Raw genomic sequence first — 18,847 nt, 5'->3', positions numbered from 1 at the left:
TGCCACTGATTTTGAAAGAGAATTCCAATCCTGGTGGAACTTAGTAAACTTTACCTACGATCCCCTCACAAACACAGCCACAGCCTTTGTACTGACTATACGTAATGCTTCAGTGCATCTGATATTCCCTGTCATTGCATTAGGGCTGAACCATGATGGAGCTGTTCTCTATCCTTTCGAGCATAGAGAATGGGCCCGTCAAATTGGTGAGAAGTGGCAAACCGTTAATTTAGAAACTTGTATTGTCCGAGAACAACAAGGGTTCATCTGTGAAAGTAATGCAATTAGAGCTCAAGACATTTGTTTAGATACAGAACAAAATATCTGTCATTTTGAAATTCATCCTAACGAGACTCCTGAAACAGTGCTTGTCTATATAGGTAATGGATGTGCATGCTTAAGAACTGCTTGTGATGAAGTATTTGTAGAAAATTTAGTAGTAGATACAAAAAATCATTCAAATTTTTGTGTTTGTAACTTTACTAAAATCATAGGATGTGATTTTTCATATTTAGCCCCAGTTACTTCTTATCATCTTTTACAGTCCAATTACACACTGATCCACCAATTATTGCCTACCCCCATTGGGATGAACCTTACTTTGGTAAAGCAATTGTTGCTTCACCAAGATTTAATTGAAATTTTGGAAAAGATCAAGAAAAATGGACAGAAAACCTTAGTAACTGTTCATCACAATGTGAAAGAAATACATCGTGTTCTAGAAAGGGTAAAGAAAGATGTTGAACACAGGTGGTGGGATACTCTTTTTGGGTGGTCACCTACTGCTACAGGTGTCCTGAACAAATTGTGTCATCCCATCATTGTTCTCTTGATTTTGGTTTTGATTGGTTTTGCTTTATCAGCAGTCTTATACATCATGAATTGGAGAATGATGAAACGGCTAACACAGCTTACATCTATAATAGATGTCCACAATTTAGCCAATACCCCATCCGCTGTAGACACACCCAAGGTTATTGACATGAGACAAACTACACGAGTATTAAAATAAGATGTGATAAAAAATTAGAGGTATTTTAATTAAAAAAATTATATGTGTATTCTGATTTAAAATTATTCATTTCCTTCTCTTTTGTTTCCTTCTTTTTCTTTTCTTCTCTTTCCCTTCCTCTCTTATGTTCTCTACCCCTTTTCCGGGATATGCTACCAACATTGACGAGTCCTGAAGACTTCACAACGACACTACAAAATCGTGCAGATAGAGCTCTCCTGACGACAATCGTGAGTCACGGGGTGGTGTAAGAGACAGTCCAAAGATCCCTCATCTGCCTCACGATCATCGCCGAGAACAGAGACTGAGCACAGGAGTCCTGGCCCTGCTGAGGTGGGATGTCTGCCGAGTGTTGCCTAGGGGTGTGCCCGCTGGGAACTGGTACGCATTCCTGAGGAAAATTAGTGCAGGTCGCAATGGACTGCGCCGTTCTTGCTGCCCAGGCGGGAAGGACTGCGCCGAAGCGGAAAGGAACGACCTGCCCTGCACACCTGTCCTGCACACCGGTCTTGTGCGTCTGTCCTGTACCTGTTTCCCAAAGCAACAGACTCCACAACAATGGCTGTAAATTTCCCAACCTCTTGGCCAGTTGCCCCTCGCTTCTGAAAAGGACTATAAAGGGACTCTCTGAAATAACCAAGTCGGAGAGATCTCCCCCACGGAAAGAAGACGAATCTATTGGCGGAAGACCACGAGGACTTCGTCTCATCCGTTGGTAGCTATTGCCTCCCCCCCCTCTTTTTCTTCCTCCCTACTTTGTCTCTCTCTCTCTCTCCCTTTCTCTCTTCTATTGCATTACTGTGTTGTGGGCACTTAATAAAGGTGCACTGTTTTGATTTAAACTGAAATTTCTTGTGTCCTTTTTACACTCTGAGATCTATAAACGAACCATCACGACCCCCGCTTGCATTAGCAGATCGTGACACCCACCACAGAGAAACCCCCTGAAATCCTGAACTTCTTTTTCTGTCCTGTCCTGGAACGTGGGGTACAAAAGATCTGGATCAGCTGGCAAATGTTGAGGATAAGATGGCGCTGAAAAGCATCCCTGTCCTCACTTTTTTCTCTTCCTCCTCTTTTCCATCTTCCTTTTCCTTTCTTACCCCATAGATTCCTCCTGCTGCTGTTTGCCTTAACCATATTCCTGCACACTCCCTTCAACCAATCCCTTCCCAGCACACCAACACCATCCGTCCCCTGTTGCTGAGACCCCTTCTCGACTTCCCTTTTTACCCCTGCTGGGTGTCCATGTCCTTAATTAGCTCTGGGAGAATGTGCAAACTGCCTCCGCATTGTCCCCTTTTGATTAGGAAACGATGTCCATGGTTCTGTTCAGGCTTTGTTGTTGTTCTGGAAGTTGAGGAATTGAGCAGGAGCTTGGCTGAGCAGCAGTGTGTGTCAGTCAGTGCCATTTTGTGGAGCTGCTGGTTTGTGCCGTCACTTGCTTGTGTGCAAGTGCGTGTGGCTGTGTCCGAGCAGATTCAGAGCATGTGTTTGTAAGGAGGCGTTGGTGTTGTTGGTTCGCTGGGGGTGCCCGGTTTTCGGGACATCCCCCCTGGAGCAGGGTGTCCCCCCTTGGTGCAGGCGCGGCCCTCAGGCAGCGCTCAGCCAATCAGAAGGCGCGGCGCTGGTGACTCAGCAGTTGCCAGGCAGAGCCGCAGCGCCCGGCGCTCCCCAGCTGGAGCCCACGTGTGGCCCGGCCTTGGCGCCCCCCGCCAGGGGAATTTGGGGAGGTGGGAGGGGGGGAGCGCCAAGGCCGGGCCGGGCCGTGCTGTGCTGGCAGAAGTGGCTGCGGCGGGGGCCGAGTGCGGGCAGGAGCGGCCGAGAGCCCAGCGCTGCCCCAGCCCGAGCTGCCGCAGCTGCATCGCTGCTCGTGCTGTGGGATCCGAGAGCTCTGGGGGGCAGAGCGAGCCAGGGCTGGGTGCTGGGCCTGGGGGGAGCAGGAGAAAGGCTGGAGGAGCAGGGCTGGAGACCAGAATGGTGAAACGATGGCCGTGGGAGCAGCAGGTGGGATTCTGCAGGAGAAGGAGTAGTGTGAAGGAGTGTGAGGAAGAGTAGGGACACAGGAGGAGGATCAGGAAGAGGAGGCACCCCAAGGTTCCAGCACTCGCTGTATCTGCAGCCTCCCCCCAGCCCCAGGAGCGTTGCCCCCCCCATCCAGCAGGTGATCAGGGAGGGGGATCCACGATTTTCCCGTGGGTGAATCTTGGTGTTTCTGAGGTTTCTTGGGCTCCATGTTGGTGCTTTGGTTTTTTTGTGGGGGCTGAATGTGTTTATATTCTGGAGGGTGTTTTGTCTGAATCTTGATGTTTTGGGAGTTTTGGGTCGGTGTCTTGATGTTTGTCTTGATGTTTGGGGGCATTTTGGGCTGAATCTTGGTGTTTTGGAGGTTTTTATGGACACAAGATGCCTGGTGATGGACCTGGGCAGGAGAAGCCCCCAACCCAAGGCACTCACCCCTTGTTTTTTCCCCAATCCAGGATTTGTCAGTCCCAAGGCGTCGCTGGATGGAGGAGGAGGAAAAGCCCCGGAGATGCTGCACGAGGAGGGGCTGCAAACGCAGCCCAGAGAGATCCAAGGAGGAAAGAGCCTCCCTGTGCCGGGAAGGCAGTTGGAGATCCAGGGGGAGCTCAGAGCTGGTGGAGAAGCCTCAGGGCAGGGAGAAGCCCCACAAGTGCCCAGAATGTGGGATGGGCTTCAGATGGAACTCCAAACTTATCCAGCACCAGAGGATCCACACTGGGGAGAGGCCCTATGAGTATGGGGAATGTGGGAAGGGCTTCTCCAGCAGCTCCGAGCTGCTCCAGCACCAGGTGGTCCACACCGGGGAACGGCCCTATGAGTGCTTGCAGTGTGGGAAGAGCTTCGGATGGAGCTCCACCCTGAGGGCACACCAGCGCACCCACACTGGGGAGAGGCCCTACGAGTGTTCTGAGTGTGGGAAGAGGTTTCAGAGGAGCTCCCACCTCCTCCAACATCAGCGCATTCACACGGATGAGAGGCCCTTCCGCTGCCCCGACTGTGGGAAGGGCTTCAAATGCAACACCAACCTTATAAAGCACCACCGTATCCACACCGGGGAGAGGCCCTACGAGTGTCCCCAGTGTGGGAAGAGCTTCTCCAGGAGCTCAAACTTGACCCATCACCAACGGAGGCACCGCTAAGGGAAGCCCTGCGAGTGCCCCGAGTGCGGGAAGAGCTTCGTGCTCTGCTCCAGCTCCATCCCCTGTGGGAGGGTCGGCATTGGATGATCCCCAGTGACCCCCGTGGGGCAGAGCCCTGGTGACCCCCGTTCCGGGTGATCCGCGCTGGGTGGGGGGAAGGTGTTGGAGAGATTTCTTTGCCTTCTCCTTGTGCTCCTGTGATTTGGTTGGTAATAAATTCCCTTCCTGTGCCCAGGCTGGCTCTGTTGTGCCCGTGCTGGTGCTCGGGGCGGGATCTCTCCCGGTCCTTCTCTCAGCTCCTGGACCTTTCCTTGTATTTCCTGTCCCTGTGCAGTAGCAGAGGGCAGGGACAGAGAGTTTTTAGTGTTTCCTGGCATCCAGTAAAGGCCAGCTTAGTCCCGCGGGTTTTGAGGGGCTTGTGGGGTCCTCCGTTTGCTCATTTAAACCACATGGAAACGGGGCAATTCCTTTCGTTCCAGCTCTCCTGCCGGAAGGTGGGGGGCCCTTGGAGCCTCCGGGCCCCGCCGGGTCAGGGCCCCTGCACCCCCTCCTTTCCCAACGCCGCAGCACAGACCCTGTGTCACTGCTGGGGGGGAACTGTCCCAGAGCCGCAGGCAGCTAAAGCCAGCCATGGAGTGCCACACAGCTAAACCCATCCGGCGCGGCTCCCTGGCACCGGCGGGTCCCTCTCCTCTCCACGCGGGGCCGGCGGAGCCAGCGGGAGCCGGCGGAGCCTCCTGTCTGCAGCCAGCACACTCCGCGCTGAACTGAAGAGGACACCACGCAGCCAGCAGCACAAAGGGAGCCAGGCTTTCTCCACCGTAGAGCCCGAACAAGAACACTCTTCAACGTGGCGGCTTCGGAGCCAGAGAGAAGAGAAAGTGAGTCCTGTGGGACGGAGCTGGAAATGGCGACGGGAGAAAAGAGGGCGGGGCCGCGATTCTCGTGCGCAGCTTAAAAAACTTCCTGCAGGCCGTGGTAAGAAACTGTAATATCACAAACTGTTTGTCTCTTTGATCCATTTGGAGTACATGGAGGGATGGAAAGTTAACCTATGGCCCATGAAATTTATGAAAAGTGCCTGTGCCAGGCTATATAGAAGTATTGAGAGGCTTTTAGAGACCTCCTGTCACAAAAAAAAAAAAACAAACAACCCTTTGTGTTCAGACCAAAGTAATTCATCCTTACAAAGTCTAATAACCCCATGTGATGGCCCATGTCTGGCAGTGTGAAGGAACTCTGAGATTTTTCAGGGCAGAGATGTTTTACACCACAGCAGATTGTTTCTTCCCGGGCGGGTCTGCTGTTGGGGGCACTTTGGGAACCACGTGATGCAGAAGAAAACCCTTTTTTCCTTAAGCATAACAAAGAGACTTTTCAAGAACTGCAACACTGACTAAAATCCCATGTTCTTCTTCCTTTGTGCGAGTTGGGTAAAAGGAGGGAAGTGCTGGAAGAGAGGGGAGGTTTGCTTTAATTTCTTGTTAATTCTTTTTGCTTTTAATTCTGTTGGTAATAAACTTTTTCTTTGTACAGCAACTGTTTAAGTTTGAACCTGTGCTGCTTCACAGCTCTCTAGTTTTCCTCAATATTTTCTTATTTCCCCTTATGAAAAATAGCAGATTTTGTGTGCTTGACGCTCAGCTGCGTCAAACCACGACAGGCAGAGCCCTGGTGCCCCCGTCTGAGTGATCCATGTTTGGATCCAGTGTCCTGGGTTTGCATGGCCAGGCTTTGGAAATAGGGGGCCTCCAGGGGTGGCTTCCTTGAGCAGCTTCCAGAAGCTTCCCCTGTGTCCGGCTCCTGTTCCACCCTGCCCCTGAAGGCGAGGGTAACCCAGGGTCTGGTTCATGGCTCCCCTGGGGCAGATGAGAGTGAAACAACAGTGAAAGATCTGTGTTCATAAATATATCTCTGTAGGGTTTATTTCAGAGCAGTTTGGTTGCTGTGTGAAGGGGGTTTGGAGCCCTTTTGGTTACCATCCCCAGTAATATTAAAAGCATAAAAGTAACACTTAGGAAACGTGTAAGGGCAAAGAAAGTATGAGAGTAGAAGGATACACAGTCAGCAGCCCTGGATCAGCAACAAAACTTTTGGTTTTGGTTGTTCCAATGTCGCTGTCCTTGGTGTAAGTGATGGTCCCAGGCTGGATCCCGTGGGGGCTGGGGAAGCCCCGGAAACTCCCAGTTCCGTGGGTTAATACAGGTTCAGGTTTGGGTGAACACCCAGGTACCTCCCCCGGGGGAGTTTTGCAGCGTCCGATGTCACACTGTGGATCCCGGGGCACTTTGGGGGCTCTGATGGTTTATGGCCCCTTCTAAGACATGGCCCTGCCCCTCCCAGCAGCGCAGCTGAGCCAGGCATGGCCCGTGCGAAGGGATGGGTGGGGAGGAACCCCCCATGAGACCCCCAGGGAGGGACAGGGGTTTGGGGACCACCCCCGTGAGGTTCTGCCCCCACCGAGAGCCCCAGAGAACAGCTGAAGAGATCAAGTGATGGGGAAATGAAGGGACTCTCACGGGAAAGAAGAAGCTGAGAAGCAGAATACCAAGGCAGCGAGAAATAGATGGAGAAGGACTGTGCCACACTGGACTAGAACCAATCCTGTTTTCTGAAAAGTGCGTGCAGAACGCGTGGACGAAATCGAGGGACCAATCAAGAAGTGCGTGATCGCATGCACAGCCGCTGCAAAATGCATAAGTAGAGTGCAATGGAAACAATAAAATGTCTTCTGCGGAATCATATTGCTTCGTTGTTCAGAAGTCCTGAGCTCCCGCATGCTGGTGACCTCGCGACGTGATAAACGCTGCGATAATGAAGCAGACCGGACCCTTTGGATTCTGAAGGGGGTCTGTGGAGTGAAAAGGCGGGAGGCCCCGGTCAGAGCCTGCCACGGCTGGACCATGGAGGGGGAGTCGGAGAACGGCTCCGTTGGAGTTGGGGGAGCCGAAGAAAGCTCCTGGGGAAAGAAGTCTGGAAAACGTACGCTGCAGCGGGTGCACCCGAAGAGGTGAGAGGCCAGGGGCTGGAGGATGGGGAAGGGTCTGTCGAAAGAGGAGCAGGCCACGTTCAGGGTCCTCCAGCATATTCTCCTTGAGAGAAGCATGACCTGGAGGTCTTGAAAAGACTGTTAAGATGGGGTTGGGAGAGAGGATTTTTTGCCACCAACGGGAGTGTTCTCAGCACTCTTGAGTGGGAAAGGCTGGGAATCACTCTCTGGGACGCCGTAAGCAATGGATGAAAAGAGACTAAGGGGCTTAGTACGCTATGGAAGTTAATAATAACGGCGCTGAGGCAAATAGAGGCAGAAAAAACAGCTGCGGTAGGGGCAGCAGCCCATCTAGAGCCAGGCCGTCCTGCGGCTGCCTTTCCGACGTACGCCCGAGAATTCTTTGGGGGAGTAGACCCAGTTATACCGTCCCTGCCTTCTGCACCCGCGGAGACGGAGTTACAGGCTCCGCAGCCTGCGCCAGAACCAGAGAAAATGGAAGTGGATGAGCTCCCCTCTCCGCAAGCACCAGAACTGCCTAGGAGGTGTCCCGTGGTGTCCCCCGAAGAGTTAACTTTAGCTCTGGGGGGGCGTGTGTGTCCCCCGCTGCCCCCATCGCCGTCTGCCTCACCGCGGCTTAGCCAGAGCGGGGATTCCAATGCGAACGGCGGGTGTTCAAAGGCAGAGCGATTGAGCCGCTTTGAGAATACAAGCGGCAGGAGAAAGAAAGAGAAAAGCAGAAACCGCTGCTGGTGGCGGAGGGGAGAGAGAATCCTGAATCAGCTGCTGAATGTGTGTCGCGGTGCCGAGTCTTCGGTCCGCGTTGGCCGCGGGGATCGCGGGCCCGGCTCCCCGGGGGGGTGGCCCCGGTGGGGGTCCGTCCGCCCTGTGACTCCTGCCGAGGAAACAGTTTGGCGAACAGAGAAGGGGGGAAACCGCGGGAGCGAGAAGGGGATGCGGGGAAATTCCAACCGGGGCAAAAGCTGGAGCGGAGCCGGGGAATGCGAAGAACGACTGATCCCCCGGCTCAAAGGGCGGAGCGGAAAAAAGAAAGTCCTGCCCACGGCTCCCCAAGCTGCCCTGCTTCCGACAATCCTGCTCGGCGGTGGCAGGGAATCATACGGGAGGCTCTGATTGAGGGTGAATTTATTCCACAAGCGTTCCCGGGAATTGCTGCCCCCGGTAATCCGAACCAACGCCAGTGGGCAGGGCTCAATTGGAAGCTCATCCGAAAAGGAGAAAAAGCTGGGATGCAGTATGGATTAACCAACCCGTACGTGCAAACTTTGTTGCACCATATTTTTACGAGTGGTTTAATGACTCCGTTTGACTGTAGAAAGCTGGCAGAAATCTTTTTGAAACCCACACAGAGACTGCTATGGCAAGCGGGTTGGGAAAGGCGTATGGATGGTGCCATGATTGAAAATCTTGAGTTCCTGCAGGAGGGTGCCCCAAAACCTCCTCAGTGACGGGACCCCTTCAAACCTCTTCATCCCAACATGTGTCTGTCTCATTCAAGATCCCATCCCAGCCACCCTCCCTCTCCCAAATACAGCCTCGTTCTTAGGGGGCCAGAGCTGCTTCAGGAGGCATCGGGGCGCGCAGGGGGCCCTTTATCCCCCTCGTGCCGCTCCAAGCTCCCGAGGGCAAAGCCCTGGTTTCTAGGGCTGTGCCCGCTCCTCAGATCTGTCGGATTTAATACCCAAGTGTGGCAGGGACACGGCCCCGGGAGCTGCGCTAATGCCCGGCAGTGCCCGGGAGGGTCTGAGGGAAGGGGAGTTCATAAGAACTCCCCCCGCACCCATCACTGCGCACGAAAAGCTTTTTTAGTGCATGGCAGCGATCTTTCGTGGTTTCTGGGCTCGGCGGGGCCGAGGCGGCGGCAGCGGGAGCCGCGGGGCCCGGCCCGTGGGGGCGGCCGGAGGTGAAAAGTGCGCGGCGACCCCAGCGCGGTGCCCGAGGGCTGAGCGGAGCTGGTCGGGAACAACCCCCGGAACCCCCCGGTGCCCGAGAGCTGAGCGGAGCTGATGGGGAACAACCCCCGGAACCCCCCGGTGCCCGAGGGCTGAGCGGAGCTGGTCGGGAACAACCCCCGGAACCCCCCGGTGCCCGAGGGCTGAGCGGAGCTGGTCGGGAACAACCCCCGGAACCCCCCGGTGCCCGAGGGCTGAGCGGAGCTGAGGGGAACCCCCCGCTCGTCTCCGCCGCTCCAAGCCGCTTTCCCGGCTCCGGCTGCCGCCGCCGCCCGGCCCCGGCGCGGTCCCGCGGGGTCGCCGCTCGAGGCGCAGCTGGAGGGGCTCGATCCGGGCCGCGCCCCGCCCGTCCCTCGCTGCGCCTCCTTCAGGGACGCGGGGATGCGGGAATACCCTGGTGAGGCTCTTTTCTTGCATTTTATTCTATTCTCTCTATTGTTTTTTCTGTTCTCACCCCTCACCCTCCTCGGCGCTGCCCTTCTGGCCACACCCGACAGCGCCCGTCCCGCCGTGCGGCTCTTGAGTGACACCGGGCGCCGCGGACATCCCGGTGCAGTTTTTTAGTCTATTTAACGCCATTCTCTGGATTTTATTCTACTCACCCTCCGCCCGTCCCTCGGTGCAGCTCCTTCAGACGCGGGAGGGGGAGACGCCTCTCGGTGCGGCTCTTTGGTTGTATTTTATTCTCTTCTCTGTATTTCCTTTCGTTCCCAGCTCGCCCGTCCCGCTGAGCGACTCCTTCAGGGACCCGGCGCGGCACAAACCCCTCGGGGCGGCTCCAACAGAGCCCCGCCCGGCGCCGCTCCCCGAGGCCTCCCCGCTGCTCCCCGGCCATCGGACGCCGCAGGCCGACCCGGCCCCTTCTTCCTCTTCCTCTTCCTCTTCCTCTTCCTCTTCCTCTTCCTCTTCCTCTTCCTCTTCCTCTTCCTCTTCCTCTTCCTCTTCCTCTTCCTCTTCCTCTTCCTCTTCCCCTTCCTCTTCCTCTTCCCCTTCCTCTTCCTCTTCCTCTTCCTCTTCCTCTTCCTCTTCCTCTTCCCCTTCCCCTTCCTCTTCCTCTTCCCCTTCCTCTTCCTCTTCCTCTTCCTCCTCCTGCCGGGATTCAGCCCCCGCCGCCGCCCGGCTCCTTCTGCCGCTCCTGCCCGGCACGAAGCGGCGCTGCCGCTGACGGGGCCGGAGCGCGGCTGCCCCGCGACTGCCCCGCGCCTCAGGGCCGGGCCGGGGATTGACCGCACGGCTGCGGAGGGACCCCCGCTGGACACGGCAAGGATTCCTGTCCCTCAGGGGGAAGCACGGACTCACCGAAACTCCCATCCCTTCTCCGTGCGCCGCTGGCCAGAGGAGGGGGGGAAACGGGGATTGCTCTGGAGTTTTACATTCAATCCTTACAAAGCAGAGTCACAGACGGAGCTCCGCTTTCAGCTTCAAACGAGGGAATCCAACGGGAGCGCTGGCGCTTCTGTAACCTCTCAAACTGTTCCTTGATACTCGACACTTTAGTTCTGGCCATAGGAAGCGCTTCAGCAGCAACGTCTCTCCCAGCCACTGGTTTCTGGCTCACACCCAGCTCGGAGCTTGGACAAGAAACCCAAAGTCCCAGGAGAAGAAGCTCTGCTGTTACTTTCTTTTTTCAGAGTTCTTTTTATTATATTTTACATACCATCTATATTTTACTGGATTTTTTTCTTTTTCTGAAATCTCGTGTTTATTCTCTCTTTGCCCCCTCCAGCCCTTGTCCCCGTCCCGGAGGTTTGTGGGGCGCTGCTGTCCCTCAGCCCTTCCTGCCCCGGCACCCGCGGCCGCTCCGGTGCCCTCAGGCCCCGGCTCGAAGCGAAACCACAAAACCCTCTGGAAAGAAAGTCGGTCTGGGGGAAAACCCTGCAGGGGGGATTGAACCCCAACACAGCGATTGCTGAGAGTTGGAGATTCCAAACGCTCCAAGGGGCCCGAGGGAACCGCGCTGCGGCCTCGGGGCCTCCCTGGGGCACCGCGGGGACCCCCGAGCAGAGCGACTCTTCCCACCCTCCAAAATCTGCAGCTTTGGATCAGCTGAGGAGAAGAGCTGGCAAAAGGGGCTGGAAAAGGGCTGGAGCCCGAGGGGACCCCTCAGCCATGGCCCGGAGCAGCCGCAGGAAAATGCCCCGGAAACCAAGGAAATCGATGGAAGTAATGAGGAATTTTGGAACTCTTCCCGCTGCTGTTTCCAGAAGGTCCCGGCCGGGTCCTGCCGGGAGGAGCCGGGGGTGGGGAGGGGCTTCAGGGCTTAATTGGGGAGAAAAGTTGAATTGGGGCAAGGAAACTTTAATGGTGGGGAGAAAATGTGAATGGAGGGGATTTGAATGGGAGGGGATGATTTGAACTGGGCAGAGAAAATGAAGTGGGGGAGGAGCCCCCCAGCCCTCGGCTGTGCCCCGAAGGTGCTGCCAGCGGTTCCCCTGCTCCCACCCCCCGGGCTGGGGGCGCGGAGCTGCTGCTGCTCCCTGGAAATGCCACGGGATAAAAATTCCACTCAAGCTTTTATGTTCCCAGTCGTTCCCAATAAGATCCCAGTTGCCCCCAACATGGTGCCAGTTGTTCCCAGTCATGCCCTGTAGGGTTCCTTTCACTCTCAGTCCCTCCCAGTAGAATAAGGTAGGGCCCTGGTCACTTCCAGTATGAACCCAGTCACTCCTAGTCAGTCCCTCTATGATGCCTTTTGTCCCCATCATGGTCCCAGTTGCTCTAAACATGATCCCAGTATGTGTCCAGTCACCCCCAGTATGATTCCAGGTAACTTCCCAGTATGAGTCTGGTTTGATTCCTGTCACCCCCAGTATGATCCCAGTCACTCCCAGATGCTCCCAGCACTAGGCCAGTCACTGCAACATGACCCTGTCACTCCCAGTATGATCCCAGTATGACCCCAGTATGGGCCAGCTGCTCCCAGGGTGATCCCAGTTGCCCCCTGCATCTTTCCAATTGCACCCTTTCACCACCACTGTGGTTCCAGTCACTCCCAGTACAATCCCAGTCATTCCCAGTATGATGCAAATCACTCCCAGTATATCCTAGCAGCACCCATTGGGCCTCAGCATGTTCCCAGTAGCCCTCAGTGTGGTCCCAATATATCCCAGTATAATCCCTGGTGTCCCAAATCTGGCCCTGCCCAGTCCTGATCCTGGTCCCAGTGTATCCTCCTGTCCCATTCCGTCCTAGTCCATCCCATTCTGTCCCAGTCCATTCCGGTCCCTTCCCAGCAGCCGCTGCCGTTTCCCGGATCCTTCTGCCCTCCACCCCCCAAAGCTGCCCCCCGCCCCCCCAAGATGCTGACAGGGATCGGGGGCTTCGTGTTGGGCTTCGTTTTCCTGGCGCTGGGGCTCGGCTTCTACCTGCACAAGCCGGTGATGGGAGGGGCCCGGGGGTCGTGTCCCCCCTCCCCCGGAGCTCTGTGCTCCCCCGGGCCCCCCAGCCCGGTGTCACCCCCTTTGCTCTGCCCACAGAGCTCCTGAGCCGCCGGCGGCTGCAGCCCCTCCCCGTGGCCTCGGGCCCAGCCGGGACCCCTCGCCCCATCTCCGCGATGATTTTGGGGGGTCGTGTGTCCCCCTCCGCCCCGCTGTCACTCTGCCCCTGCCCGGCTGCTCCCAGTGTTCCCAGGAAGGCTTCCCAGTTCGGGCCGGTCCCGTTTATTGGGGAACAGTGGGGAGGGACTTCGGGGATCCCGTGGGGGGACCAAGTGTGGGGGGAGTAGAACTGGCCGCAGGATGGATCAGGAATGGGGACCCCCGTGTGTCACCCCTGTGTCACCCCCCCCGGGGGGCCCTTGGGAGGCACCTGAACCCCAAATCGGCACCAGCGAACCCCAAAGGCGCAGAGACCCCCCCCTAAGCCGCCCCACAGCCCCCAACGACCAACCAAAATTCCCCGCGAGTATCAGATAATCAGAGCAGGCGTTGAACAACCTTCAGCCAATCAGAGCGCGCGGCGCTGGTGACTCACCAGTTGCCAGGCAGACCCGCAGCGCTCAGCGCTCCCCACCCGGACCCCACCTGCGCCCCCCCCTCGCCCCCAGCGCCCCCCGCCAGGGGAATTTGAGGAGGGGGCGCGTGGGGGGCGCCCAGGCCGGGCCCAGAGCCCAGCGCTGCCCCAGCCCGACCTGTCCCGGCTCCGTCCCGGCTCCTCCCGCGGGATGCGGCCGCGCTGGGAAAACGGGGGGCCAAGGGTGGGCGCTGGGACCGGGGGGAGCAGGAGAAGGGATGGGAGAGGAGGAGAAGAAGGAGAAGGAGAAGGAGAAGGAGAAGGAGAAGGAGAAGGAGAAGGAGAAGGAGAAGGAGAAGGAGAAGGAGAAGGAGAAGGAGAAGGAGAAGGAGAAGGAGAAGGAGAAGGAGAAGGAGAAGGAGAAGGAGAAGGAGAAGGAGGCATCTTTTAATGATATTTTATTGAGTCTCATGTTTTAGAGACCAGGATCAATACTCCCCGGCCGTCAGGGCGAGTCCCTCAGGGCTGCGGGGCCCTGCTGCCGGCTCACCCCGTGCCAGCCCAGCGCCAGCGCTCAGCGGGGCTTTGGCTTCCCGTGCCCTTTCCCGTGTCCCCAGCCCAGCGTCACCACCCCCGTGTCCCCAGGTCGTGCCCCACCCCTGCCCCCCTCCCCCTTTGTCGAGACACGGAGGATGAGAATTTCCCCACCATCCACCCCAAGAGTTCCCCCGAGGCCATTTCCTCTCGTGCTTTCCCTTGGCAGCAGAGCCCCACCCCTGCTGGCTGCCCCCTCCTGTCAGGGACTTGGAGAGAGCCAGGTCCCCCCTGAGCCTCCTTTCCTCCAGGCTCAGCACCCTCAGATCCCTCAGCTGCCCCTCAGAAGTCCTCCAGAGCCTTCCCCAGCTCCAATCCCATCTCTGGACGTGCTCCAACCCCTCCATGTCTTTCTTGAAGTTTGAAGCCCAATCGCTGCCCTGTCGCAGCAGGTGCCAAAACCCCAGGGAGACTCCTTGGAAATGGGGGTAGAGAGGAGCCCTTCAAAGGGAAACGTGTGCAAAACTGCTGCCAATGGCCGAGCGGGTTTGGTGTGGCTGCGGGAGCAAGAGATGCTCCGGGACTCCGCCTCGGCCCCGGAGCGGAGCGGCCCGTGCTGCCCCGGGGCGCGCGGGGCTCGGCCGTGGGGCGCGCGGGGGGGAACGGACACACGGGCACCGGACACACGGACACGCGGACAAACGCTCCCAGCGCTTCAGCGGCAGCAGCGGCAGCAGCGGCAGCAGCGGCAGCAGCGCAAAAGCAGCGAGTCTACGAACCCTCTGCGTCCCTTCTCCTGCTCCTCCTCTCCCTCTCCCAGTGTCTCGCACCCTCTCCCGCTCTCCCTTTGGTTCCCCAACCCCCCCTCCCGCGGCCTCCCTCTCCCCAGGCCCGGCCGGGCCATGCCCCCGGCCCGCCCCCGGCCCCGGGCGGGGCTGCCCCCTCCCCGCCCCCGGGCGTCCCGCCGCGGTCCCGCCTCCGCCCGGCTCTCGCCGTCCTGGCTGTGGCGCTGCTGGGCGGGCATCAGTGCCTGGCTCCTGGGCACCATCGCCAGCCCCTGGCTCCGGCTGGCCCGACCCCGGCCCCGGCCCCGGCCTCGGCTCCTCCCGGGGCCCGCCGGGGACACAGGCGGCGCGGCCGCTCCCGCCGCCTCCGCAGCGTCTTCCCCGCTCCGAGCTCCGCCGCTCTTGAGCGCGGCCGCCGGCCCCGAGCCGCCGGTGGCCTCTCCAAAAGAGCTCCCATGTGCGGATGGCCGGCCCGGGGCGGTTGAGCGGCGCTCGGGGGCCGTTCCTGGCCCCGGGCCGAGCGCTGACGGCCGCGTCTGGCGGGCACGGAAGGCGCAGCAGGGCCTGAAGGAGCGCTACCGGCTGGGTTCGCTGCTGGGGCGCGGCGGCTTCGGCAGCGTCTTCGCGGCCACGCGGCTCTCGGACGGCGCCCCGGTGAGTGGCGGGGCCGGCGGCGGGCGCAGGAGGCGGGGGGCAAAGGAGGAGGAGAAGGAGCATGGGGCTGGGCACGGCGGGCGGCGAGCTCAGCCCGCTGCTCCCCTTGCCTTGCAGGTGGCCATCAAACGGGTGCCGCGGAACCGCATCGGCCATTGGGGCGAGCTGGTGAGTGAGCGAGGGGCAGCGGGAGAAGCCGGGGCGCGACGGGCGGGGATGAGCCGAGGCCCGGCAGGGTGGAAGCCGCCAGAACGCCTCGAGGGAGAGCGGCCGTGGGGCCAGCGGAGCGCGCAGAGCGTCCCCGGCTGGCTGAGGGCTTCCCGAGCCCCGGCACGGCATCAGCCCCGCTGACGGCACCGTGCTCCTCCCGCAGCCCGACGGCACCCGAGCACCACTGGAGATCGTGCTGCTGGACAAGGTGTCCGCTGGCTTCCCTGGCATCGTCCAGCTCCACGAGTGGCTGGAGCTCCCCAGCAACGTGCTGATGGTGCTGGAGCGCCCGGAGCGGTGTCAGGACCTCCTTCGCTTCATTCGGGCACGGGGCTTCCTGTGCGAGGAGGTGGCGCGGCACCTGTTCCTCCAGGTGCTGGAGGCCGTGCGGCACTGCACCAGCTGCGGGGTCCTGCACCGGGACATCAAACCGGAGAACATCCTGGTTGACCTGGCCACCGGGCAGGCCAAACTCATCGACTTTGGCTGTGGCACCTACCTGCAAGCCGCAGCCTACACCAGCTTTGCAGGTGAGCCCACGCAGGGGGAGGCTCCTGGTAGCGGCATCTCACAGCCCAACATCTCACAGCCCAAGCCGGCTGTGGCAGGGGGGATTCTCCCTTTTGCTGCCAGTCATGGCAGCCGGAGTCTTCAGCTGAGCTGCTTTTGAGCGGCGCTGGCTGAGGGGCCATCTTCCAGCCCTGCTGGCAGCCTTCACCAGCCACTCTGCCCAGGACTGGCGCTGGGGCTGGGGCAGCCAGCGCCACAGAAACACCCGTGGGTGAGGGTAGCAGAGAGGGGGGCCCAGAACCTGTGCTCCAGCCCGTTTGGTGTGCAGGCGAGACAGGGCTCGGACTGCTCTGCTGCCCATGCTTGCCTTGGCTTAAGAATGGTTTCTGGGGCAGTGCAGGCAGGGAGGATGAAAGCGTGGTTTTTCCCCAGCACCAAGTGGGTTTTTCCTTTGCATGGAATGCTCGGGCCTTGCCAGGGCTTCTGCTGCCCTCTTGCAACACCAGCGGCTTCTTTTCCAACCCCCAGTTTGTACGCAAGTCCCAGGTGCTGGCCAGATGGCAGCGGGTCACACCGCGTGCCGCTGCTGCGGCCCCCGCATGCCCAGGGATGCTGGGGCGAGGCTCTGGGAGCAGGCAGCGTCCCCCTGAAGAACTCCATCTCTATTCCATAGGAACACCATCCTACAGCCCCCCGGAATGGACCCAGTTCGGCTGGTACTACGGCAAGGCAGCGACCGTCTGGTCCCTGGGCATCGTGCTGCACCAGATGGTCTGCGGGGAGCACCCTTTCAGGAGGGGCTGGAACAGCACCTGGGGCCGGCTCTCGCTCCCACGACGGCTCTCTCCAGGTGGATCCTCGTCTCTGCAGCACGGGGGGAATAGCAGTGCTGGGAGACAGCAGCGGGCTCAGGAGCATCCCGCAGTGGCAGCTGCTGAGGAGGTGGCAATGTCCTGCTCTCCTGCTCTCCTCCAAAAGAAAGAATTGATGGCAAAGTTTAGGCCCAGCCCTGAGCACACGCAGCACGGCCTGGTCATGGCAAGAGTGGGGCAAAGCGGACAGGAGCCTTCTGCAACTGACTGGCGCTTTCTGCTTTCTCTCCGCAGAGTGCCAGAATCTCATCCGACGGTGTTTATCCGTGCTCTCCTCGGAAAGGCCCTCATTAGAAGACCTGTCCTGTGATCCTTGGATGCAGGATATTCGCGTGCCCTAGGAGAAGGGAGAGAGCCACACGCACGCTTTGACCCAGGGAGCCGGTAAGTTCCAGCTGCACACGCGCCTTGGCAAGAAGCAGCAAAGAAAGGCAGAGTTTTTGTCCTGCCTGAATCGCTGCGCAGGGCTCCTCAGCTGGGCACGCACAGCCCTGCTGCTGGAGCTGAGCTGCTCTTCCCAGCACTGGTGGCCCCCACGCCAGCTGCTTTTGCTTGTCCTTCTTCAGCGACAGCCGGGGCCCTGGGCAGAGCACTGACAGCCTGCTCCAGCCCCAGGGAAGAAGGAGCCCCTGGAGAAGCTGTGCCAGGTGCGGCTGCTGCTGCTGGAGACATGGAGGGTGGCATCAAGGATGACAAGCTCTTCCTCCACCTGGCAAGCTGAAGATGATGGACTTCAATTGTGGCACCTTCTCCAAAGCCAGGCTCCACAGCGAATTTGCAGATGAGTCCACATGCAGGGGGATGCTCCCAGATTTGAGCATTGCACAGCCTGGCCGGGAAGCAAAGGTTCCCCCCTTTGCTGGGGCGGATGCAACCAATTCTTCAGTCGGGGGATGGGCTGGGCTGGTTTTGAACTGGGAGTCTGCTCCTGGCCCTGCCAACAGCCCCCAGCACCCACCGTGGCCCGCGCTGGGGCTGGGGCAGCCAGCCCGACACAAACAAAGCCCCATGGTGGGAGCAGAGGTTGGACACCAGAAGCTGTGCATGGGCTGCTTTGCTCTGCAGGCAATGAAGGGCTTGGGCTGCTCCACTGCCCTTGTTGGCTTTGGGCTCAGCATGACTTTTGGGGGCAGTGCAGGGGGAAGGCAGAAAGCGTGGGCTGCCGTGGCCCGTGGGTGGGTTTTTCCCTCACATGGCGGGCTTGGGCCTTCCTCAAGGCCCCAGCAGAGGGAAGATATTTTACCTTTTTCCTTGTTTTCCCTTTTTGTCTGTAATCTCTTTTCATTGATTTATGGTTTGGTTTTCCAAAGGAAGCGTTCTAGGTGCTGTCTGGTCCGGATGGCGAAGTGCTTGGGAGCAGCTGTGGCGTGGATGGGACGTGCCCTTGGAGAAGGGCGGAGGACACCGTTTGGGAGCAGCTTTTCTTCTGGCGGCGGGAGGCGTGAGGTGGGTGCCCGTCCTCTTGGCATGGCTGGGATAAGGGCTTTTGGGAGACGGCAGCGAGCGCAGCAGCATCCCGCTCTGGGCAGCTGCTGAGGAGGTGGCTGTGCCACGGCCGGCTGCAGGCTGGGCACGTGTCCTGCCCTCCTGCTCTCCTGCCAGAGGCAGCAATGCTGGGCAGCTTTGGGCAGCGCTCTGAGCACGGCCAGCACGGCCTGGGCACCGCGGGCGGCTGGGACAAGGGGGACGGGAGCCTTCAGCTGACGGGCGCTTTCTGCTTTCTCTCCTTGCAGCCGGGCTCTGGGGATGCTGAGGCTGCTCTGGGCTCCGCCAGGGCTCTGCTGCGGCTCAGCCCCGGGGCCACGAGAAGCCAAAGAAGAAACGCCGTGACCTGCAGCAGAGACGTGCTTGAGCAGCTCGGCAGTGCAGCTCAAGTTTGCAGAGCGTGCACCTCCAGGGGAAAATATGACACCCCCCCAATAACAAACTTGTTCAGTAACTTCTGAAATGAAATCAGTCTGGGATGACCCCCAATGCCATTTTTCAGCTTGCTCAAGCTGAAGCTCAGCCTTTCTCTCAACAGTTCTCTCCCCCACCTGCCTTTTGCTCCACAAGTGCTCCCTCTTTCCCCCAGTGAGTTCCCAGCTCACCGCAGTCCCCATTGCACTGTAGCCTTCCTTGATGCCCCTGGCCATGAGGAAGAGTGAGCCCCAGGTTTAGGGAGTCATGTTGTCACTGGCTGAAGAACAGCAA

The 18,847-nt window shown here is 59.0% G+C and overlaps 1 protein-coding gene across 1 annotated transcript in view; it reads left to right on the top strand.

The window, feature by feature from the left end:
• Positions 1-4,231, top strand: part of LOC138102423 (zinc finger protein 420-like) — a gene marked incomplete at its 5' end in the record, with an annotated part of 136,050 nt that extends 131,819 nt beyond the window's left edge. Inside the window, one exon of the mRNA XM_069000134.1 lies at positions 3,672-4,231. Coding sequence (XP_068856235.1) covers positions 3,672-4,176 — 505 coding nt within the window. The remainder of the gene's footprint in view (positions 1-3,671) is intronic.
• Positions 4,232-18,847: the final 14,616 nt, after the last annotated feature.

This window comes from Aphelocoma coerulescens, unplaced genomic scaffold (genome assembly GCF_041296385.1).
Source record: "Aphelocoma coerulescens isolate FSJ_1873_10779 unplaced genomic scaffold, UR_Acoe_1.0 HiC_scaffold_75, whole genome shotgun sequence".
Classification (NCBI taxonomy): Eukaryota; Metazoa; Chordata; class Aves; order Passeriformes; family Corvidae; genus Aphelocoma; species Aphelocoma coerulescens.
This window is presented reverse-complemented; position numbering and strand designations above follow the sequence as displayed.